Raw genomic sequence first — 26,315 nt, 5'->3', positions numbered from 1 at the left:
TGGGGGTTTTAGTGGATCAATCAATGAAGTTGGGAGCACAATGTGCAGCGGCCTCAAAGAAGGTGACTTAAGGGCTTTGATATGACAAGCTCTCTTTTTCTGTTTGAGGTAGTTAGCTAATAAGGTACCTGCTTTATTTCGATGTTCATAATACAAAGCCCCCTCGTGTAGCAACAGTACGCCAGCTCGTTCAGATAAAATAGTATTGTATTGAAATTTAAATTTACGAAGCTGCATCAGATCTGAGGCAGTAGGTGAAATATGGTAACAGACTTCCAAAGATTTTATCTGAGCATCTAAATCAATGAGTGTTTGCTTCCGGACCTTATTAAGATGAGCTGAGTATGCTATGATTTTACCCCTTAAATACGCCTTGTATGCGTCCCAGAGGGTCTGACAGGAAACAGGTGGCATATCATTGTACAAAAGATATTCAGTAGTCCATGCTTCAACCTGGGATACAAACGCTGGGTCTGCAAGAAGAGCAGCATTCAAATGCCAAGTAGATGCAGTGGACGAGGAGGTGGAAAGAACAAAGGATACTGATATAGCAGAATGGTCCGATAGAGGACAGGAGAGTATAGAAGAAGACTGAACACATTGCAGGAGAGAGTTAGATAGAAGGAAATAATCCAACCGCATAGCAGACGCGTGTGGCGCAGACCAAAAGGTATATTCTTGATCTTTAGGATGAAAAAGACGCCAAACATCGGCCAGGTCATAGGACTGGAGAATATTCAGCAAAAGTGGACGCGTTGACGGAGGGCGATAAGATGAATGAGATTTACGGTCTAAATGTGCATCAAGGACTATATTCCAATCGCCACCCACTATGATATAGTCAGTGGAGAGAGAAGCCAGTTCTTTAGCCATTAAAGAACTTTGGGTCAGTAGTATTTGGTCCATATAAAGTAAGGAATGTGTATCTGAGAGAGGCAATGTCAAGAGTGACTGATACCCAGCGACCCTGCGAATCATAGGAGGAGCATACTATAGTATATTGAAGTTTTTTAGACAGTAGAATAGCCACCCCCCCCCCCCCCCCCTTGGTGGAAACAGCTGGAGAAAAAAAACAATGGGAGACCCAATCCCTTTTTAGTTTGGCAGATTCAATTGTATTCAGCTTAGTTTCTTGTAAAAAGACCACTTGTGCGGAGTGATGTTTACAGAACAACAACAGTTTTTTTCTCTTAATAGGATGATTTAAGCCTTTTATATTCAAAGATAACACATTACATAACGCCATCAGTATAAAGCATTGCTAAAAGCAGTATTGTACAGCACCATCACATGAGTCCCTTTGCCAGAAAAGTCCAATACAGAGAAATAGCTGCCTTAAACTAGTCCTAGAAAGAAAATCCCCAAACATACACACACTCATATAGCCCACCAAACCCCCAACAGACAACCCAACTCCCACCCGCCCACAAGACAGAAGCCTTGTAGCCATCCCGTCCATAAGGTGACCCAAAGGCCTAGGGAGGGGAAGAGACATAACAACATGGAGGCTCAGGGTCACCCCCCTCCCCCAACAATCCCACAAAGAACAGATTGGTTCATACAGTAAAGATAACTGGTAGAAATATTTCACCCATAACCACTGTAGTTGAATAGCATCAACAGTATAGGTTGGTATTAACCTGCACACATAGCAACACAGATATAATGTGATAAAAAATAATTTGTGCAAAAAGGAGAGGATATTCAAGTATCCATGCGCAAAAGGTTCTCCTGTTCCTTCAGGAACCGATCAACCTCATCAGGATCAGTGTAAGTTTTAGTTCTGTTTTGATAGGTAATCTTGAAGCATGCAGGAGCCAAAAGACCAAAGCGGGCCTGAAGAGCACGCAGGCGAGGACACATGGCTAAAAACTTGCGCCGTTTTGCAGCCGTGTCCTTCGTGTAATCTGCAAAGATGTAGATCATCTGCCTCTGCCATTCAATTTTTTTCAGAGAATGCATTTTATCCAGAATTATGGCGACGTGTGGGAAGCGTAGTAATTTCATCACTACCAGACGTGCACGTTGGGAGCCTGACGGGACTTTAGTTGGCACTCTATGGACTCGTTCCACCTTTAATGCCCGATCAAATTTGAGGGAAAGCACTTTGGGAAGCCAGTCTTCAAAAAATCTGCAGGCATCTGATCCTTCTGCCCCTTCATGTAAGCCGTTGATACACAAGTTCTGTCTCCGTCCGCGATTACCAAGGTCCTCCAGCAGACTCTCCAGAGCATGCAGGGCTCGCCTATCCATTTTCTGATTCGTGGCAAGCTCATCAATGACCTGGGTTTTGCGCTCCAGGGTCAGCAATCTGGCATCCATCGCCGAAAACTTTTCAGTTAGGTTTATGATTTCATGCTTAATGTCCTTGATGTCGTCTTTGCTTTCTGACATCATGTTGGAGATTAGTTGAAGTTGGTCAGAAATCGTGAAGTCCGGATCGACATATGATCGGGCCGCGTCTCCCTTCGTAGGCGTCGGTGGGTCCTGTTTTGGTCTCTTAGCGCCCGAAGTGCCGGCAAAAGCAGCCTCTATTTTGCCCTGCTTGGGTTGAGGCATCGTCGCAAGGAGGAATAGCGATGAGTTGGCAGGTGAGAGTGGGTGAAATGCACAAGACAGCCTCCATCTTGTTCGGGCTCTCTAGCGCCCCCCCCCCAACATATTGACACACTTATTGTAAATTTGAAAATTAATAAAATATTTTTTTTAAAAAAAGAGATAATGAACTTCATAAACACTTTAAACATATATTCTGTCATGTAAAGATTATTAAGCAAATGTAATTAGCCATTATCTTAAACACATTTTGAATAATGAAAATAACATAACTTACTGAATGTTACACACCTCTAGTAGTACATTAGCCTGGTTACATTAGCATTTGCTTTAATTAGTCACCCATACCAAATCTGTAAATCTCTTTATATATAGAATGACCACACAGTATAATACATGCTTAATAGTGAAAGCTCAGACCCACAACTATATCCCAGTGAAATATCACGGAGAAGCTGTGTAAAGAGACCATCATTTTTCTTCAGAATTCCATTGCTCAACGGTTTTGTTTTTCCACTCATATTCCCTTGTATTCATTATTTTTCACATTTATTATGTCCATATATTTTTCTTTTAAAATTTTCCATATTTAGGTTGTTTTTTTTTTTAGTTTAATACATTTACAATATCATACAGATATCAAGGAAAAAAAGGTTTTGATACAAATTTTCAATACGACAAACAATACAAAATAAACAATCCTTTACAAGCCCACAAAAAGGGGGAGCATATTGCTTATTTAACCAACTAAATTTAAAGGAAAACAAAGAAATGGGTTGAATTCTAAATGAACCCAAGTCATTCCCAACTAATTTAGGACATTTTGAACATTCCTAACCTAATTTCTCATCAAAAATTGAAAAAGAAAAAGAAAGAAAATCTCACTTCTGTTCACGAGCTACCAAAAATTGTTGCAGTTGAATGGGATCCGAAAAGACAAATTCAGTGTCTTGTGTCTTAACCAAACATTTGTAAGGGAACTTCAAATAAAATGATGCCTCAAGTGCCAATACTCTAGTTCTTAATTTCAAAAATTCATTTCTTCTAAGCTGGGTAGCTCTTGAGACATCAGGAAACATACTAACCAAATCCCCACAGAACTTGGTCAGTCTATTTTTAAAGTAAAGTTTCATTAACAACATTTTATCTGTCTCAATCACGCATGTTAGAATCATTGTGGACCGAGTCTGAATAACATCTTGAGAATCTTCTAAAAATTCTGTCAAATTAACATCATCAGTTACCAGATGGTCCACATCCTGTACAGTTTCCTTTTTCTTGTGGGGAATATGATAACAGTTATTTATTGGAAAGCTATCCGCATTGGGTAATCCCAGTATTTCCTTAAAAATATTTTCTTAATAATATTTCTGGTAATAGCAAATGAGTCATTGGGAAATTAACCAAGCGGAGATTCTTTCCCCGATGCATATCTTCTAACATTTCCATTTTTAAATGCAATGATGTAGAATCTTTTACAGCAGATAGTGAAACAGCTTGCAATGTGTTACTTTGATTTTCAATCACACCTAATCTAGTTTCCAGACAACTTAAATTGGCGTCCACATTCTCAAACTTTTGAACCACAGACTGTGAGAAATCAGACGTTTGTTTCATTGATTCTCTGAGAAACCCCTCAACTCTAGAAATATCTAACCATAAGTCCTTTAAGGTGATATCCTGTTTTTCCACTGCTAGTGGTTGTTCATCCACTACACTAGTAAACTCAAGTGGTTTAGATATATCTGTGAAAATCAATTTACTTGTTGAAGTGGATGATACCACAGGACCTGTGGAAATAGTGGGAGTTATATTCCCACTTACACTGGATATTGGATGAAGGGGGGGTGTCCTTTGTAGGGGACTCATCGATGCTCCGGATATGGGAGAATTCAAATCAGATACATTTTGTGCTGGAGAGTCTAGGGAAAATGTCAAGTGTCTGTCCATAGGACCTAAAACAACGGGTGTCAAACTTTTAGATTTAACTTTCCTTTTCCCCATAATCAATTAACTTATACGACCTGGTATCCTGCTCCACAGCTCCACGGTGCTCCAAGGGGCTAACCTGCCCCTTAGGGCACGCCCCTTCGGCCATGCCCTACGGCCGCAACCGCGGCAAAAGTCGGGTTTTTATAGAGGGAAGAAGAACAGCAAGGAAGACGGACCCAGTGACGTCAGGGGTCCGTCTTCTGGGTTGCCTGCACAATGTCTGCACACGCTGCTGTTGCAGAAGCTGAACGGGGCAGCAAAAAAGATCCTCCGGCGTCCTCACAGATACACAAACAGCTCCCGTTCCCTCCGCGGCAGCAGTCAGGTTTTTATAGAGGGAAGAAGAACGGCACGGAAGACGGACCCGGTGACGTCAGGGGTCCGTCTTCTGGGTTGCCTGCACAATGTCTGCACACGCTGCTGTTGCAGAAGCTGAACGGGGCAGCGAAAAAGATCCTCCGGCGTCCTCACAGGTACACAAATAGCTCCCCATTTAGTTTTAATTTAAACAAATTTAATTCAATTTTATTAAGTTTACCCATTTAATTATTACTGAGATGTATACTTTACTTTAAAAGAACTATGGCCTTAGAGAGATCAGTGTACTCTTGTTAGGATGTTTCATATCTTGTTTACTATTTCTGTCTTTATTTTTACTCCTACTACTCAGTAATCAGTCTTCTAGGTACTTTAGTTAGATTGTGAGCCTTCGGGACAGTAAGGGAATTCCAAGTACCTATTCTTTATTAGTCTTATTTTTATTGTATCCTTTAATGTATATTTCTCTGTAAACCGCTTCAAACCTAACTGATTTAGCGGTACATAAAAAATAAATTACATTACATCCTCTAACTTTTAATCAGACTGACCTCTCTAGCACACTAACAAACAGACAACCTTAACTGACAATTAACTAACTATCAACTAACTACTCTATCCCTCAGACCAAGAACTAACTATCTCTATCCCTCCCTCAACACTTACTGACCAACATCTAACAGCCCCCACTCTAACAAATATCTGACCAACACCTAACAGCCCCCACCCTAACAAATATCTTAAATATTTAAAATAAAAAAACAAAAAAACAAACCTTTGTAAATGGCAGGTAGGACTAGAAGCAGCAAGATTTCAATCAAAACAGGCAGTTCAGTCACCAAGAGTACCCAGGGGATGGCTATGGTCCGAGCACAGATGGAAGGGGAACCAGGACAGAGGGCAGAGGTCTCTGTACAGACCGAGGCCATCCCCTCAATGATGTCTACAGTCTCAACGCAAACGGAATTAATGGATCAGCCGGACAAAAGCCTTTTGCTGGAGCTGAGGAGCCTGAGAGAAGAGGTTCAGCACTTAAAAGGAGCATCCAAGACGATGAGACCTTCATCGATGAAGTCATCCAGGAGCTGTCTCAGATCGCTGAACAGGAACCTGACAAGACCTCCCTTGGAACACCCAAAGCGTCCAAACCTGCAAACTTGAGACCAACCGCTGGAATGCAGGAAGTGGCTGGAGACGCTGACTCCTGGCAGCTGGTGACTTCCTCCACAGGAAAGCGCAGAGGACCTAACTCTGTCTCTTTCTCTCACATACAGGGCAGCTCTACATCGACACCACAAATCGCCCTGAGGAACAGATATCAGCTACTACAGGAAGGTCCTGAGAACAAGGTACAAGAAGTTGTTCAGCAGACGGTTCCAGCTCCGGAATCAACAGAACGGCCCACCCCTAAAAAGCGCAGAGAGGTGGTCATTGGGTATTCGCTGCTGAGGGGCACTGAGGGATCAATTTGCAGATCAGACCTGCAATCAAGAGAGGTCTGCTGTTTGCCAGGGGCCAGGATCCGGGATGTAACCGCTTGCCTTGACAGACTCATCAAACCCCGAGACCACTTCCCCATGATTCTAAACCACGTCGGAACCAATGACACCGCCAGGAGCACCCCGGACAGCATACCTGAAGACTTCAGGGCCCTGGGTGAGAAGCTGAGGAGGATGGATGCACAGGTGTCTTCTCCTCGATCCTCCCAGTGAAGGGCAACTGGCTGCAAGGATGGTGCAAGGAGATGAACTTCGGGTTCCTGCACCATGGAGAGGCTTTGCAAGGGCTACAGGGACATGACAGGTTACATCTGACCAGAAGAGGGAAGAATGTCCTTGGACATCGTCTAGCCCGCCTACTTCACAGGCTTTAAACTAGGTAAGTTGGGGGAGGGTACAGACACAAACAACATACCTGGCGAGCTAAACTGCCAATACTTTTTTGAGGCTGAGGTAAGTAGTCACCGAAATTCTGGGTCAGGGGCGAGTATACACACTCTCGAGTCGGGGGTAGGTTCACATCAGAATTATGGATCACATTGTAATTCTGGGTCTAGGGGGAGTACACATTGTAATTCTGGGTCTATGGGGAGTACACATTGCAATTCTGGGTCTGGGGTGAGTACACATTGTAACTCTGGATCTAAGGGCAGTCCACATTGTAATCCTGGGTCCAGCAGGGCTACACACATTGCAAATTGTACTAAAGGAGTTCAAGTAGCCCATGCGGGAATACCCCCACAGGATACACACATTTTCGAGTTTGGGATAGGTACACACTGTAGTTCGGGGTCTGGGGAGTATGGGATAGGAGCACGATGTAGTTCTGAGTCTAGGGAGAGTACAAACAATGCGAATAATGCTAAAGGTGTTCAAGTAGCTCAGGCGGGAATATCCTCACTGAGACGTAACAAAAATACAACATGGAGGGCTATGTACGTCAACGCACACAGTTTGGGAAACAAGATCCTGGAATTGGAAACAGAAATAAGGAATGCCGACCTGGATGTGGTGGCAATATCTGAGACCTGGCTCACAGACTCCCACGGGTGGGACATGGTCATACCATGTTACAACTTGCTTCGCCAGGACAGGGAGGGCAGAATGGGAGGAGGTGTAGCATTATATACTAAAGATGACATTAAGGTCACAAGAATCGCAGATGTCCAGTACAATGGGGAATCCCTTTAGGTTAATTTGGCTAGAGGGATGGACAAATGCCTGTATCTTGGCATAATTTACAGACCCCTAAGACAACAGGATGACCTGGATATGGAATTAATCATAGATATAGAGAATATCACCTTGCGTGGGGACACATTATTGTTAGGTGACTTCAACATGCCTGATGTGGATTGGGATACACTTACCTCTGCTTCCGGCAGCAGCAGGAGGCAACTGGTGTTGGACCCAACAAGGGATCAGGCAATACTGGACCTATTACTTACCAATGGAGAAAGTGTCACAGAGGTCTCCAGTGACCACAACATGGTAAGGTTCAATCTTAGGAAAGGTTTCACTAAATCTACCACACTGACCAAGGTCCTCAAATTCAAGGACACAAACTTCCAAGACATGGGTTCCTTTGTTCACCAGGCGCTGCAAAGCCAAGCAGAAACCGATAGCGTTGAAGAAATGTGGTCGACTTTGAAAGCCACCATACAGGAAGCGACAAACCGCTATGTTAAATTAGTAAGTAAATAGCGAAAGAACAATAAGCCGCAGTGGAGATCTCAGACCTCATCAAGGAGAAGAAAAAAGCATTCATCACTTACAAACAATCGGGGAAACAGGACTCTAGAGCAGACTACCTGACCAAGTCAAAAGCCGTCAAAACAGCAGTCAGGGAGGCTAAATTCCTCATGGAGGAGTCTCTGGCAAACAACATCCAGAAGGGAAATAAATCCTTCTTCAGGTATATCAGTGACATAAGTAAAAACTCAGGCGGGATAGTACGTCTTAGGAAACCAGACGGAGACTATGTGGAAAAGGACTCGGAAAAATCCCAACTGTTAAATTAATACTTCTGCTCAGTCTTCACCCGAGAAGCGCCGGGGCTCGGTCCTCAGCTACAGACAAGGGTTGACTCAGTTGACCCGTTTAGTAACTTCGAGTTTACGCTCAGCAACGCTTGAGCTGTCAAAGCTCAAGGTTAACAAGGCAATGGGGCCTGACAGCCTACACCCCAGGGTGCTCAGGGAGTTGAGTGATGTCTTGGCGGAGCCACTGTCCGCGCTCTTCAACCTCTCCCTTAGTACAGGCAGCGTCCTGTTGGACTGGAAGACGGCTAACGTCATTCCATTCCACAAGAAAGGGTCAAAGATGGAGGCAGCAAACTACAGACCAGTGAGTCTAACATCAATAGTTAGCAAACTAATGGAAACTCTAATCAAACGCCAATTGGATAAGATCCTGAATGAGGAGAATCTACGGGATCCCCGTCAACATGGATTTACTAAGGGGAGATCATGCCAATCTAACCTGATCAGCTTCTTTGACTGGGTGATGGGGAAGCTGGATGTTGGGGAGTCCCTGGACAACATATACCTGGACTTTAGCAAAGCATTCAATAGCGTACCTACCACACCGCAGGTTGCTGAGCAAGATGAGTTCTATAGGATTGGGCGACACATTGACAAAATGGGTTGGGAACTGGCTTGGAGGTAGGCTTCAAAGGGTAGTGGTGAACGGCACCCCCTCCAAAATGATGGAGGTGATCAGTAGAGTGCCCCAGGGCTCGGTCTTGGGCCCGATCCTATTCAACATCTTTATAAGAGACTTGGCAGAAGGGCTTCGAGGTAAAATAACATTATTCACCAATGACGCCAAACTAAGTAATGTATAAGGCAAATGCACAACGGACGAAGATTCAATGCCCGACAACATGATGCACGACCTACTCCTACTGGAGCGCTGGTCTAGGACCTGGCAACTCAGCTTCAATGCCAAAAAATGCAAAGTTATGCACCTGGGCAGCCAAAATCCATGCAAGACTTATACTCTCAATGGCGAGATCCTAACAAGAACGGTAGCAGAACGAGACTTAGGGGTGATCGTCAGTGAGGACATGAAGGCTGCCAATCAAGTGGAGCAAGCTTCATCTAAGGCAAGACAAATCATAGGTTGCATACACAGGGGTTTTGTCAGCCGTAAGCCGGAAGTCATTATGCCATTGTATAGATCCATGGTGAGGCCCCACCTGGAATACTGTGTGCAATTCTGGAGGCCGCATTATCGCAAGGATGTGCTGAGACTGGAGTCGGTTCAGAGAATGGCCACCCGGATGGTCTTGGGACTCAAGGATCTCCCGTACGAAGAACGGCTAGACAAATTACAGCTCTACTCACTCGAGGAGCGCAGAGAGAGGGGAGACATGATCGTGAGACGTTCAAGTATCTCACAGGCTGCATTGAGGTGGAGGAAGATATTTTCTTTTTCAAGGGTCCCACTGCAACAAGAGGGCATCCGTGGAAAATCAGGGGCGGGAATCTGCAGGTGACACCAGGAAATTATTTTTCACTGAAAGGGTGATTGATCGCTGGAATAGTCTTCCACTGCAGGTGATTGAGGCCAGCAGCGTGCCTGATTTTAAAGCCAAATGGGATCGACACATGGGATCTATTCACAGGGCAAAGGTAGGGGATGGTCATTAGGGTGGGCAGACTAGATGGGCCGTGGCCCTTATCTGCCATCTATTTCTATGTTTCTATGTTTCATCCATGGCAGACACAATATACAGAACACTTGAAACAGTAGCAACATGAATAAAAGACCACAAACTAAAACTAAATCCAGACAAAACAACTTTATCCTACACAAAAATAACAAAATCCCAACCATAACAATCTTGTCATAAACTTTACAATATACCACATCCAACCCACTTTAAAACTCCTGGGTGTGCTAATGGATAGAGGCTGTACAATGCAGCCACAAATCAACAAAACAATTTAAAAAATCATTCACAGTCATGAGAAACCTGAGGCTAGTCAGAAAATTCTTCGACAGAAAACAATTCCAACTCATGGTACAATCCCTAATCCTAGGTCTAATAGACTACTGCAACATACTATACCACCCTGCACAGCAACCATGATAAAACAACTACACACAGTACAAAACACAGCCCTAAGACTGGTCTACTCACTGAAGAAATTTGACATCACAGAGGCATACCACGACCACATTGGCTCCCAATACAAGTAAGAATACATTTCAAATTTTATTGCTTACTATTTAAAGCAATAAATGGAGACAGCTCAGTCTATTGGAACAATCGACTAATTTAGTCCACCTCAACCAGACATAGGAGAACCCACGCAACATTCACACACCCTCCAACCTAAAATGTCAAAAGAAAAAAAAAACCAAAACTGTACGACAACCTCCTAGCCACTCAAGCTGTAACACTCAATATCCAACTTTACAACCTATTGACTTCGACCACAGACTACAAAACCTTCAAAAAAGAAATAAAAACCCTTCTATTCAAAAAACACATAAAATTGAACTAACTCAATTAGAAATGTCCCAAGCATCACCTGCAAGTACTCCATATGTACTTCTAATACCATGACAATTCAGATGTAATTCTTAGCAATTCAAATAAATGTACATTACTCTCTAAACACTTCTAATGTCCTGACAATCCATTTGTAATCCACCTTGAACCGCAAGGTAATAGCGGAATATAAATCCCTAATGTAATGTAATTACCTCATATGCTCATATAAATTCTATAAGTGTTGGAGCTAACACTGCCACAGCTGGCAATAAAAAAAAGTCTACTGAATCAGTGTTACTTCATAAATTAATAAACTAATAATTTTAGTAAAGTGCTCAGACTTCATAACCCAAAGTGAGATGATAACATCAAACTGCAGTTATTATAGGGACCATCACAGCTTTTACTGTCTCTTACCAACCATCACCTGTATATTATAATAAACACTTATCTGTGAACTTGTACTGGTTGGAGCGTTCACCATAACCGCAGGAAATTTATTTCAATCTGTGTATTAGTGTTCAAAGTGCTTTAGTGTATGTGAATAAGTCATCGATTAAAATGCATGGCCCCCCAACTCGAGTTTCATATTGCTCTTCATCAGGAGGGGTTACTCTGTATCAGCAACAACTGCCTAGGATGGACCTACGAGACGGGGAACCCGTCTAGGCAGTTAGCAGTTGTTGCCGATACAGAATGATCCTTCCTGATGAAGGGCAATACGAAACTCAAGTCGGGGGGCCATGCATTTTAATCGGTGATTTATTCACATACCATGAAGCACTTTGAACACTAATAAATTTCCTGCGGTTATGGTGAACGCTCCAACCAGTACAAGTTCACAGATAAGTGTTTATTATAATATACAGGTAATGGTTGGTAAGGGACAGTAAAGGCTGTGATGGTCCCTATAATAACCGCAGTTTGATGTTATCATCTCACTTTGGGTTATGAGGTCTGAGCACTTTACTAAAATTATTAGTTTATTAATTTATGAAGTAACGCTGTGATTCAGTAGTTATTCAATTATAAGAGTTTATCCAGCATTCTATTTAATATCTCCCAGGAAGATTAGAATAAAAAAAAAGTCTAACATGACTTTGTAAAAGAAGCCCTTAGAGCAGTGTATCTTAAACTGTGTGCCAAGGCACACTGTGCCTCCTGAGATTTAAGGTGTGCCGCGTTACACTGGGGAAGAGGAGAGGCACTGGCACCATCTGACTGACTACAAGATGTGCCTCTCTTGGCGAGAGGCATATCCTGTAGGCAATCATTGGGTGCCAGCACCTATCCTTTCCTCTGGCCCTCTTCCCTTCTGGCACCCCTCCCCCCGCTGGCATCTCAGAGCCCGCCTGGATGGCCTTCACACACGTGCGGATATCGACATGATGATGTCATACATGCATGTGACATCATCACGGTGATATCCACACACTTCCAGGTGTCTCGAGCCACGGCCACTACCTTTAGTGTGCCACAGCTCCAGAAAGTTTTTGGGACACTGCCTTAGAGGATTCCCATGCAAACAATTTTTTATTTTTAAAAAGAACATCCAACTCTCCGTTCACATACACCATATGTCATAATGCTAGCTGCTCTTACCTGTCCAGTTTCTGTGACAGCAAGGCAATGCAGTGCTCCTACTGCTACATGAATAATTTTCTTTCCTCTAAGTCCTTCCACTACCTGTGGCTTTCGCACATGAACATCTGTGCCATGGCCCAGTCTGAAATAATCCCCTTTGCCCCTATGATGCACACAAAAAATTAAAATAGCATTATAAACTACAGTTTGAATGATTTGGATTAGTCTCACAATTTAATTCATATTTCTTAAAATAACTAAAAAAATGTTTAGATACTGCATTCTACTGGAAGCACATACTGTGAATCAACAGTTAAATTACACACAAAAAAATTAGCTCCTGACATTCTTTTAATAAGAGCTTAATATACTAAAGGGGTTTTCATTTTATGGAGGCAAGTTTTAAATATATACATATAAAATGACAGAAAATAAAGGCCATGTGGCCCATCAACAACATCCACTATCTTTTTTCCCCCTAAGAAATCCCACATGCCTCTCCATGTTTTCTTGAATTCAAATACAGCTCCACATATCCACCACTCTTTCCATGATTAAATATTCCCTTCCTTTTGAGTCTATCCCCTTTTATCTTCATCTTATGCTCTCTGGGAAAGATTAAGGAGTTTTACCTCACTAAGGGATGCAGTTGTCCGCTGGGCAACAGGGAGCGATATGGGACAGGTATGGGAGTAATTCAACCCTGCTATCAGAGAAGTGGGACACAGACAGGGAAAATATATATATGCCTAGCTTACAGTGATTTGAAGACAGGTCCCAGGAGAAGATGGTTCCCGAGAGAGAGGTACCAGAGAAAGAAAGAGACTTCCAGTTTCCCTAGCCGTGGGCTGAAGCAAAGCCCTGGAAACAGAATGAAGAAGAATGAAGGGTGTTTGCATGGCTGAGGAAAGCCATTGATATATTGGTGTGGACTTTTATTCCTGCTCTGGTTATAGCTAGAACTTGTGCTGGGTGAATTACGTTAAACTTGCTTGTGAGGCAAATCTGAACCTGTTAGGTAATATATGAACAGGTTTCATATCTCTCGTCCCTTTCTTCCATCTCTGGAGGAGGCCAGGGGAAAAAAACAGATACCAACCAAGAATCAAGTGACTGGCCATTTTATTGGGTTTATGACATCATTTAATTCATTAGTAAAATATGTAGTTTGTACATCTTCCATTTGAATTATAATTGCTTCATTAAGAACCAATTATAAATTGCATACTCCAGCAATATTCTTTTGATTAGTTGGGTTTTTTTTTTTAACTCTTTATTAATTTTCCATTCAAAAACAGTGCATTAAAATATACATACAACTGACTTCAGGACAGCACTTACAATTGATCAAATAAATACTACAAAATATTTCCCCCCTCCCACCCTAATTCAATGAATACAAGAAAATATAATACCCCCCACCCTCCCTGGATGTGTAAATCAAATAGGAAATAAGGGGATAATCTAGCTAATCAGTGTTAACAAAATTTGTCAATGGACCCCATGTTAATTTATATAGCTGCTTATTACATGTAATTTCTGAATTCATTTTCTCACATTTGTAACATAAACATAAAGAACCCCCACCAAAAGGCAACATTAAGTCTATCCCAAGTTTTCCAGTTTTTAGTAACCATTTGCATGGCTGTCTCAGTCATTATGGCAAATAGTCTACTTTTATATCTATCCAATGAAGGTTTAGGTGACAACAATGTACCACAGATCACCACCTCATAAGACAATGAAATCGAATACTCCAGAATCAAATTGATTTGTTCCCATATTGATTTTCAGAACTTGAGTATCAAAGGACAAAAGAACAACAAATGATCCAGTGTCCCTATTTCAAGATGACAGTGCCAGCATCTATTAGATTTTGAACTGTCTAACTTCAGCAAACGAACTGGGGTCCAAAAAACTCTATGCAACAGAAAAAAACAAGTTTGTCTCATAGATGCTGACGCTGTACATCTCACCCTCCAAGTCCAAATCCGTGGCCATTGAGTAGCAGAAATCTGCTGTTTTACCTCAATGCTCCAAATGTCTTTTAGACTAGTTTTAGGCTTCTTGTTCAAATATTCAGATATTAATTTATACCACTTGGCGGCCTGATGCCCTAGCAAATCTGTCTGAAAACATAGGCCCGGCAAGCTATACTAAGTTTTTAAATTTTGCCATTCAGGGAACCCTTTATGAATGGCCTGTTTCAACTGCAACCATTTATAAGCTTGAGACTTTGAAATGCCAAATGATTGTTGCAATTGTAATAAATTTAACATTTTCCCATTGGAGATCACATCATCTAAGGCCTACAGCCAATGTTTCTAGAGAATTTTAGACTCGCCGATTTGTATCTTGGGAGTTTAACCATAGAGATTGACATGTGGATTGATGGATCGGAATAGGTGTTAAATTATTAATAAATTTTAATGTACCGTATTTTCACGCAAATAACACGCACCCGTATAAAACGCGCACACGAATATAGCGCGCAGAAATCACGATGATTTGCACAAAAACTTTGATATACCGCGCTCACGGGTATACCGCGCAAGCTGCCCGACGCTCCTTTCGCCCGCCCTGACTTTCCGTGCGCTGTCCCGACTCTCCGTTCACCCCCCCTGACTTCCGTGCACTGTCCCCCCTTGAAGGTCTGTCCCCATCCTGAAAGCCTGATGCCCCCCCCCGACGTCCGATACATCCCTCCCCCCCCCCCCGAAGGACCGCCGACTCCCCAACAATATCGGGCCAGGAGGGAGCCCAAATCCTCCTGGCCACGGCGACCCCCTAACCCCACCCCGCACTACATTACGGGCAGGAGGGATCCCAGGCCCTCCTGCCCTCGACGCAAACCCCCCTCCCCCCCAAGAACCTCCGACCGCCCCCCAGCCGACCCGCGATCCCCCTGGCGACCCCCACGACCCCCCCACCCCCCTTCCCCGTACCTTTGGTAGTTGGGCCAGAAGGGAGCCCAAACCCTCCTGGCCACGGCGACCCCCTAACCCCACCCCGCACTACATTACGGGCAGGAGGGATCCCAGGCCCTCCTGCCCTCGACGCAAACCCCCCTCCCCCCCAAGAACCTCCGACCGCCCCCCAGCCGACCCGCGATCCCCCTGGCGACCCCCACGACCCCCCCACCCCCCTTCCCCGTACCTTTAGTAGTTGGCCGGACAGACGGGAGCCAAACCCGCCTGTCCGGCAGGCAGCCAACGAAGGAATGAGGCCGGATTGGCCCATCCATCCTAAAGCTCCGCCTACTGGTGGGGCCTAAGGCGCGTGGGCCAATCAGAATAGGCCCTGGAGCCTTAGGTCCCACCTGGGGGCGCGGCCTGAGGCACATGGGCCAAACCCGACCATGTGTCTCAGGCCGCGCCCCCAGGTGGGACCTAAGGCTCCAGGGCCTATTCTGATTGGCCCACGCGCCTTAGGCCCCACCAGTAGGCGGAGCTTTAGGATGGATGGGCCAATCCGGCCTCATTCCTTCGTTGGCTGCCTGCCGGACAGGCGGGTTTGGCTCCCGTCTGTCCGGCCAACTACTAAAGGTACGGGGAAGGGGGGTGGGGGGGTCGTGGGGGTCGCCAGGGGGATCGCGGGTCAGCTGGGGGGCGGTCGGAGGTTCTTGGGGGGGAGGGGGGTTTGCGTCGAGGGCAGGAGGGCCTGGGATCCCTCCTGCCCGTAATGTAGTGCGGGGTGGGGTTAGGGGGTTGCCGTGGCCAGGAGGGTTTGGGCTCCCTTCTGGCCCAACTACCAAAGGTACGGGGAAGGGGGGTGGGGGGGTCGTGGGGGTCGCCAGGGGGATCGCGGGTCGGCTGGGGGGCGGTCGGAGGTTCTTGGGGGGGAGGGGGGTTTGCGTCGAGGGCAGGAGGGCCTGGGATCCCTCCTGCCCGTAATGTAGTGCGGGGTGGGGTTAGGGGGTCGCCGTGGCCAGGAGGGTTTGGGCTCCCTTCTGGCCCGATATTGTCGGGAAGTCGGCGGTCGTTCGGGGTGGGGGTGCGAGTGGTCCTGCCGGGGGGGGGGGATGTATCGGACGTCGGGGAGTCGGCCGGGCAAGAGGGCTTGGGCTCCCTCTTGCTCCGATCGTGGATGCGGGTGTGGGTGGGAGCGCGTGCGAGCGGTCGTTCGGGGTGGGGGTGCGAGTGGTCCTGCCGGGGGGGGGGGGATGTATCGGACGTCGGGGAGTCGGCCGGGCAAGAGGGCTTGGGCTCCCTCTTGCTCCGATCGTGGATGCGGGTGCGGGTGGGAGCGCGTGCGAGCGGTCGTTCGGGGTGGGGGTGCGAGCGGTCCTGCTGGGGGGGTGAATCGGGCGTCGGGCGGGTTGGGAACTATGTTTTAAAACTTTGGTATACCGCGCTCACGCATATAACGCGCGATGGGTATGCGCGGTAGGTAAAAACGCGTATAACGCGCGCGTTATATGCGTGAAAATACGGTATACCAGGTGGAGAATAAAATGCTATTGTCCTTATAAATCTTAGGCAATTTGATACTCAAAACATGGCACAATCAAAATGGGGACATGAGTTAACATTCTAATATTAGCCAGTCTGGAAGATGCTCCATGAGTTAAGGAAGGATCCAATACATACCCTGACGCTGAATGAAGGATTGATGGTACCTATAAAAAATTGGAAAATTTACCCCACTCGCCAAAATTGGTTTTTTGCAAAGATACTAAAGGCTCCTTTTACTAAGCTGTGTTAGGGCATTAACACGCGGAACAGCGCGCGCTAGACAGTAACGCCAGCATTGAGTTGGTGTTAGTTCTAGCTGCATAGCACAGGGTTAGCACGCGCTAATATGCTGCGTGCGCTAAAATGCTAGCACCTTAGTAAAAGGAGCCCTAAGACTATTCTAACAGTTTTACTCAGCCAAATAAATTTTGTAAGAATCCCGTTCAATTTTTTATAAAAGGACCATGGAAAATAAACTGGTAACATATTCATTTGGTAATAAACTAGAGGCAGAATCATCATTTTGATGGTTTGGACTCTACCCCACCAAGAAAAATGTAAAGGATTCCAATGCTCACACATTTCTTTGACTTTCAACAATAAAGACTTTTCATTTACTGTCATTGTGTCTTCCAAGGTTCTCAGAATCATAATACCCAAATATTTTGTACCCTCTTCCTTCCAAAAGAATGGGAACGGATCAAATAAGCCCTTTACACAATGTACATTTAACGGAAGAACTTCTGATTTGCTCCAATTTATTTTGTAACCTGAAATTTGCCAAATCTATCAATCAATTCCAGTAAATGTGGAATGGTAGATTCCGGATTCCTCAAATGAAGCAAAATATCATCAGCATAGGCCAAAACCTTATAATCTTGACCTACATATGCGATTCCCTGTATCTCCTTTGCCTGCTGAATGGCCAACAAGAGTTCCAAAATAATATAAAAAAGCAAAGGAGATAAGGGACATCCTTGTCTAACTCGCCTCTGCAGACAGAAACCCTCTGAAAATATATTATTAATATATAATCTGGCAGAAGGGGAACTATACATGGTTTGAATCATTTGAATAAATCCGGGTCCTATACCAAACCAATCCATTGCTTGATACATAAAAGTCCATTCTTCACGATCAAAGGCTTTCTCTGCATCTAAAGTAACAACAGGATCTGGATGAGCTCCTTAGTTCCCTGTGACCCATGCTCCCTCTCCCCAAAGTACTCATCCTAACTATTCAAACAAAACACAACAACTCTATTTTGGGTAATTAGCCGCAGCTCAGTTTATTGATACAAAATCAACATGTTAACATTTTATCACAACTTAAATTAATATAAATCCAAGAGCTCCCCCGAGCTACCAAAACAAAACATTCTGTGCCCTCGACCCTGCCACTTCAACAAGGGTCTGAGGGGTGGCATGTCCCTCATGCCCCTTTATCCGGGTCACCTGACCCACCAGGCACGGCACCCCGCCGGCCCACCGCTCATCACCCGATGAGCCCCAATGACCGAGTAGCTCGGGAGATCCGCCACAGGCCTGTGGTCCCACAGGCCCCCCCCCCCAAACAACAGAGCGGCGGCTAACCCAAACCCAAAACGCGCTCGCAACCCACCGCAAAATTATCCAAGAGTAAATCACACCCAATGTCGGACAGATGCACCCTGTCAACGTGGAAAAGCCCACTACAACCAACGTCAACCCACCCATGCAACAACTGAGTACCGCCTTGCGACTCGACCCACTTCCCAACCTGGCGGTTAAACTTAGCCAACCCCCTAGTCCACCGACGGGACGCAAGACACCGCGGGCGCGGAATAACATCCGACCACAGCACATGCGTACCCGGAAACCAGGCAAAAAGAACCCGCAAATCATCCTTAATAACATTAACTAACTGTCGGGCCGACAGAGAATCAACATCATTACCCCCCAAATGAATAATGAGCACGTCCGGACGACGAGGGGAATCCCACAAATGAGACAAGAACGGCAAGAGCTGATACCATCTCATACCACGCTGACCCCACCAAGATACTCGAACACCCAGATGGCCAAGTCCAAGGTGACGACCTCCAGGACGCAACAAGGACCTCTCTCCAGCCCAATGCACAAAAGAATGGCCGATTATCCACACCGAACTGCTCCGACCAGCACCTGAAAAACAAAACATATGTGCCACAGACAGAACAAATATTCATCCAACAACCCCGCTATACCACTACCGACCCACCGAATTACCCCCAGGTCCCATAACCGCACCCGACGGTCTAATATATCCGCGGAAGGCCCCAGACACCCAGCGACCCAACCACCGAATGCCCTCCTCCGACATACCAGCGGGGCACGAGCACTGGTGGCTGCACCAATCCGAAACGAGTGAGTGCCATAACGGCTAGGCTCTTCACCACAGCGCACCAAGGCCAAACGAAGCACCGCCAGGAACTGGAATCTGGAAAGAGGGGACCCATTCGCGTGAACGAACAATACAGGGGAAACCGCAACTCGCACCGACAAAAAATCGCGCAAGCAAACCACAGGACAAGAAACACAACCCACAACCTGATGAAGAACCAACCACTGGCCACGACCGTCCTGATCCGTCTTGGAACTAGCCACACAAATTCGCACCTCACCGACTCCCAGCCGTACATGGTGAACCAACAACCCACGCCCTCTAGCCCTATCAGCTACACTAACCAACAACTCCCCCACACGCAACGCCCCAAAAAAGGCAAGCGAAAAAGCCGCCCGAAAAAGGGCCGACTCGTATGAAGAGTGGGCCAGATCAGGTAAAACCAATAAAAGCCGAACGAGTAAGCCATGCTGAATCGGCAAGCGCGAATCAGGCCTGGGAGGAACAACCCTGCCCAGTGCACGAAGCAAACGCTGAACCACGAAACCCGAGGAAGGACAACTCCAACCCAAAGCCCGACAGAAAAAGTCAAACCCCACCAACCGCCCCTGAACCACCCGTTTGGAGACACCAGCTCTACTCGAATCCAGCACGAAATCCTCAAGGAAGGACTCGGCCACATGCCCTGGAACCCAACCCCTGCTGAACAAAAAGGTAGAAACCACACGGAAACCAGCTGAGTAATGTGACCAAGTCGCAGGTGCTACCGACAAACGGAGCAATTCCCACACTCCTTCTTGACCAGGCTCCACAAATGCTTCGGCATCGCCAAACCTTCCACGTGAGCCTCCGGCGCGAGTCGACGAAACTGTGAAAAATGGAAACGGGAGAGAGCATCAGCAATGCCATTCTGCAAACCAGGCACATGTCGAGCCCTAAGAAAGACATTAAGACGCAAACAGCGTAAAACCAACGCCCTGACCAGCACAGCTACTGACAGGCAGCGAGCCGTCTGCCTGTTAACAACCTCCACAACCCCAAGGTTGTCACACCAAAAAAGTACACGCCTATCCCTCAATTTGTCAGGCCACAGTTCGCATGCCACAATGAAGGGAAACAATTCCAAAAGCGTGATATTACGTGTGAAACCCCGAGCCACCCAATCCTGGGGCCACCTCTCAGCACACCAAGCACCCTGACAGTAAAGGCCAAAACCGACTCCTCCCGCCGCATCAGAAAATAGCTCCAAATCCCCATTAGACACCTCTGGAGCCTGCATAGGCAAGCAGCCATTAAAGTCTCGTAAAAAACAAGCCCACATGCGGAGATCCGCCCGAACCCCTGCCGACAGTCACAAAAAATGCCGCTTATCCCGCACCCCTGCCGTGGAAGCAGACAGCCGACGCGAAAAGACGCGGCCCATTGGCAACACCCGACAAGCAAAATTAAGGGAGCCAATAAGCGACTGAACAACATGCAAAGTAGACTTACGGGCAGATAACACTCGTTCAATGAGATTGAGCAACTTCCGAACCTTAACCACCGGCAGACGAGTCACCAGCGCCTCAGAATCCAACTCGATCCCCAGAAAAACCAGGGACGTAACTGGACCCTCTGACTTGTCGATCGCCAAAGGTATCCCAAATTCATCGGCCATCGCCTCGAAAACCCCCTTAAGTCGACCGCATTCGTCCGAATCCCGAGGGCCAATGAACAAGAAATCGTCGAGATAGTGTACCACAGCGTCCAACCCAGCACGCTCAACCACCACCCAATGAAGAAACATGCTGAACATCTCGAAATAAGCACACGAGATAGAACATCCCATGGGCAGACAACGATCGTAAAAATATGCACCCTCAAAACGAAACCCCAACAAATGGTAAGACAGAGGATGAACGGGCAATAACCTGAAGGCAGATTGGATATCCACCTTCGCCAACAGGGACCCACGGCCAGCCCTGAGGATAAGCCAAACGGCACAGTCCACTGAAGAATACCGCACCGTACACAGATCCCGCGGAATACCGTCATTAACAGAACACCCAACAGGACGAGATAAATTGTGAATAAGGCGGAACTTACCGGGCTCCTTCTTAGGAACAACTGCCAGCGGAGACACCATCATGACTGGAAAAGGCCGCTCCCGGAAAGGACCGGCAATCCGCCCTAAACGCAATTCCTCCCCTAATTTACTACGTACTACCGAACGCAACTGAGTAACAGACGACGCATTGCGCGACCGCACCCCCCGACAATTCACCCCAAAAAGGTATCTCAAAGCCAACTGAGAACCCACGCTCCAATAGAGTATCAACGCGCTCCGGCCGGTAAAGACGCAGCCAAGGAGCCAATGCACTCACCAAAACCGGCGTGGGGACAGCACCGCTACTTGCCCACGCTCGAGGGCCCCGAAGTCGGTTTCTTGGGGCACTTAAGCAAGGGATGAGGCAGCCCACATTGGGAGCAGGCGTGACGAAACCTGCAATCTGTGAAGGAGCAACTTGATTTGTTGAATCTCCAACAGACGTCGCTGCCAGTTCCCCCACCGGATCCCACCCCCGTCCCAGACCGAAAGGGCCATCCGCCACCCGAAACGCCCGCTGGAACATGGCTCCCGCTCCCAGAGACCGCCCCAGACTTGGAGGACATATGCGTCAGCCATAGGTTAACATCCTGAATTCCCCAGGACATATGAGAATTCTCCTCCATTTTATCTCTAAACGCCTCATCATAGTTCAACCACGTCCAGCCCCCGAAACGCTGGTACGCGTCAAGCACAGAATCAGCGTAAGCGAGCAATAGACCATAATCACTAGGATGCGCACGCCCCCATACGCTAGCAAGCCGCATAAACGAACGGATCCAATTAAGGATGGACCGCGCAACTGGGAAAAGCTTGGAAGAACCCACCTCCCGCTTCGACTTCTTATGGCTCCGCCGATGCACCCTACCCTCCATAAGACGAAAGATATCAATGCAAGAACGCCGCCTAATCTTACGCCTCAAAGTACGCGGCACCCGCTCCCAAAGTTCGGTCAGGGCCACCAAAGCGAGTACGCCCCGACCCTCGCCCTGCGGAGCAACGGTGCCACCCATAGCAGGACCAGCCTCCCTCACCGGCCCGGGAACCAAAGAGGAGGAGGCCGACGATGAAGAGGAGGACGAGGAAGAGGACTGGCTAGATGAAGAAGAATCACGCCTGCGCCTCCGCTTCCCTCTACCCCCTTTTTTACCGGATTTCCCCCAGCAACCAAAGCAGGCGCTACCTTACCCGAAACAGAAGGTTCTTCCACAGGAAAGGAGATGTCGCCGGAAACAACCTCCGCCGAGGATATCGATGGACGCTCCACCACAGTGACGCCACAGCCAGCAACCACCACATCAACCGAGGGACCAGCAGCGCCACTGCCAACAGCTACTGGTTCCAACGCCGAAGTAACCGAAGTTCCCTCGCTGTGCAGCCGATCAGATACTGCCCCAACGCCGCCTGTCGATGGACCAGGAACACTGCCAACTGCGCTCCACTGGGTCTCAGGCACGACCAACGGACTCTGTGAAGAAAAACCACAACCAGGAACAGAGCCCAGGAAACCACCCCCAGGCGCCCCCCAACCAGCGCCCCCAGCCCCACTCGGCAGGGGCCCGCCTGTCCACCCGGGAAGGACACCCCCACCCCAGTAAGGAGAAAACATGCCGGGATTCCAGCCTTGTGGCCCAGAACACCATCCTTGCTGCCCAGGACCCCACGGGAAAGCCCCGTAAGGCACTCCACAAGGCCCCCTGGAACCAGCACCCCACGATCCGGCGCCCCAGCTGGTGGATGGCTGGGGCGACTCACGAAAAACCCTCCCCTCCGAACGAGCAGACCCATCCACCCCGAAAAAGGGGGACGCCTGCCCCGCAGAGCCACCGCTACCGGAAATGGGAAGAGAAAGATCTACAGGCTCAGTCCGGTCACCGGAAGCCTGCTGAGTAACAGGAGCCACACTCCCCGTCCCCGGCAGCAGACCAGTAGACCCAGAGCTGCTGCTTTCCGGCCGGACGGACTGCCGCCCGCCCGACTTGCCCCGCCCACCATGCTTCGACTTCCCCGTCGCCTTGCATGGCCCAACTCCATCCGAGGACACTCCCGGCGCCGAAGACCGACCCGCCACGCGGCCCGCGGAGGAAGCGATCGCTATGGCCGACAGAGCATCCCGTTTTGATCTGCGGGACGGCCTGCCCTGCACCGCTAAACCTCCCGAACCCACCTGTCCGTCTGGGTCCTCAAGCAGGGAATCGCCGGCACAAAAGGAGATCTCCGCCACATCCGAACCCACCGCTGCCGAATTCGCCGCCATGCCGCCGCCGACACCAGACACGGAAGTCAGCAAAACCGCCCTGGAGGACCCGAACAGTTAAGTCCTTCAAGCCCTCCCCCTTTTATCCCTTCGCCTCCCCGTGCACGCCCCAGCCCAACCAATAAAATTTAAAATCGGCTTTTTGCCTTTTACAGGCCAATCAGCCACAACGCTGGCTCCTCCGCCCCCCCGACCGCCCCACCGATCCGCAACACGGAGGCTCACCAGCCCCGTATTACATTTCGCCCTTCGACACTAGGTCTCGGGCTCCCATAAACAGAAAAGGCTGGATCATCTATTCTTTTTGCTAAATTTAGCATATGAAATGCCAATCTGGTATTATTTGAAGAATGGCTTTGAGCAACGAAAACTGTTTGGTGCATACCGATCATATAGAGGAGAGCTTTGGTTAATCGTAGAGCCAATAACTTAGCCAGGAGTTTTCCATCCACATTAATTTAAGAAATAGGCCTGTAGTTCAAAACCAAAATGGAACCTCTATTTGGCTTTGGCAAAACAATGGTTAAAGATTCCACCATAGTACCTGAAATACAACCCTTAGTCAGTTGTGATTTATATAAATTTAAAAGATGAGATAATAGTATAATTTGAAATGATTTGAAAACTCCACTGTAAATCCATCTCTACCCGAGGCGGATCCAGCCCTGAGAAACTTCAATGCTGCCTGGAGTTGCTTATGTGGTATAGGCACTTCAAGATTTCCTTTTATATGCTTGGAAATTTTTGGCCCATGAATTAATTTTAAAAAATCAAATCCCGATCCAAGATGGCCGCGATTGAATGACTGTGGGTGAGACGCTTTCGGAATAGCTTCTTACTTTACCTTCGCAAAATGCCGAAGAGAAGGGGTAGAAGCGCAGTCGGAGCCTCGCGGCGTGCAGATACCCCTCCTACGGTGGCTATAGATGAGTTTCTGAGGCGCCTACAACGGGATCCAATTTTGTCGGGGATTCGCCCGCTGGAAGTTCCGGCAACGAGTGAGGCGGCAGTGAACTTCCCTGGGCTCGAGTCGACGCTGAGCCCCGACGTAAGATCCCCGCCTCCACAGCCCCAGAGAGCCAGCTCACCGAGGGACGACAGTCTAACCGAAGTGGTGGACTCTCTACCCCGGGAGGCTAATTTGAGCTTGGCCCCGGAAGTTCTCAATCTTGAGGCAGAAACAGCGGTGGAGCAGTTAGAAGAACAAGGCAAAGGAGAGATAAGCCCTGAGACTGGAGGAATTCAATCAATACAACCAGGTACATTTGCTTCAATAAGACCTACTAATATCACCCTGGATTCAATTTGGGACCTAGTTGCAAGCTTGGGACAGACTTTATCTCCACAAATATTGGATTTGGAAAAGAAAGTTTTGGAACAAAAGGAAGAATTTAAAGTTGTGAAAGAAGATACTTCTCTACTGAAAACTAAAGTAGACACAATTGAGAAGGAACTATTAGAAGTAAAACAGGTACAGGGTACTTTAATCAGAGATAATACCAATTTAAGAAGGAAAGTTGAAAGTTTAGAAAATACTTCGCGTTTAAATAATCTTAGAATTTTGAATTTTCCTAAAACTTCAACGATATCCGCAAAAGAAATGTTGAAAAAATATTTGATTGAAATATTAAATATTCCTGAAGATATGCTTCCTCCTTTCCTACAAGTGTTTTACTTGCCAACAAAAATAAAAGAAGAATCTTCTCAGTTGGAACAAAATCAGAATTCTCCAATGGATGTAACAACAATTTTGGAAACTTCTCTTAAAGAAATAGTAAAACCTGCTACTCTTTTACTTACGGTGGTATTAACACCTGATAAAAATTGGTTACTGAAATTGTTTTTCAAAAATAGAGACAAAGAATTTCTTGGACATAAGATACAGATGTTCCCGGATGTGACAAAGGAAACCCAAAAACGTAGACGACAGTTTTTGCTTCTTAAACCAGGGGTGGCAGCAGTGGGGGGAGTTTTCTTTTTACGATATCCATGTAAATGTATTGTAAAATATAGATCCAATACATATATATTCTTTGAACCATCTCAGTTAACAGGTTTTCTCACCATGAAACGCCTTGAAGGGGGTCCAATAACATCAAGTTAATTTAGTAGTTAATCCTGTAACCACAGTCAGGAAATCACTATCTTATTGTTTAATTGGATGATTCCATTTCCTCTTTTTTTTTCACTCATTAACATTCTTGGATCTATAAATAATGGACTAAAGATTGATTAAGAAAACTATTTTCTTTATATTTTATATTCATTTATTATATATTGTAATGTCTTTCTCAATAATCTGAACAAGAAAGTTATTTTTTTCTTGATGGTTTTCATGTTAAAAATAAATAAAGAATTAAAAAAAAAAAAAAAAAAAATCAAATCCCTCAATTTATTTATTTGAATAAAGCTCAGAAGAATATAAGGCTTTGTAATATTCCAAAAATTGTTTTAAAACATTTCCAATTTGAGTATGAATTTTACCGTTCTCATCTTTAATGGCCACAATCTTTACTTTTCTTTATTTTGGCTTTAAGATAATTAGCCAATAATCTTCCCGCTTTATTCAAGTTTCCATAATACAGAGCCTGCTGAGAAAACAAATCTTTCCTAGCCAATTGAGAGGAAATCTCATTATACTTATATTTAGCTTTCAAAAGGGCCTGTAACGTGTTTTGTTCCCATTTCGAGGCCAATTGTGATT

At 46.4% G+C, this 26,315-nt stretch overlaps 1 protein-coding gene across 1 annotated transcript in view; it reads right to left on the bottom strand.

Moving 5' to 3' along the window:
• The window catches only part of HERC2 (HECT and RLD domain containing E3 ubiquitin protein ligase 2), a 3,346,202-nt gene that overhangs the window by 1,062,356 nt on the left and 2,257,531 nt on the right, over positions 1-26,315 (bottom strand). Inside the window, 1 exon segment of the mRNA XM_033948978.1 lies at positions 12,472-12,616. Coding sequence (XP_033804869.1) covers positions 12,472-12,616 — 145 coding nt within the window.

Source organism: Geotrypetes seraphini, chromosome 6, assembly GCF_902459505.1.
Source record: "Geotrypetes seraphini chromosome 6, aGeoSer1.1, whole genome shotgun sequence".
In the NCBI taxonomy this organism is placed as follows: Eukaryota; Metazoa; Chordata; class Amphibia; order Gymnophiona; family Dermophiidae; genus Geotrypetes; species Geotrypetes seraphini.
The sequence above is the reverse complement of the archived record's forward strand: the minus strand, read 5'-3'. Positions and strand labels throughout refer to the sequence as shown.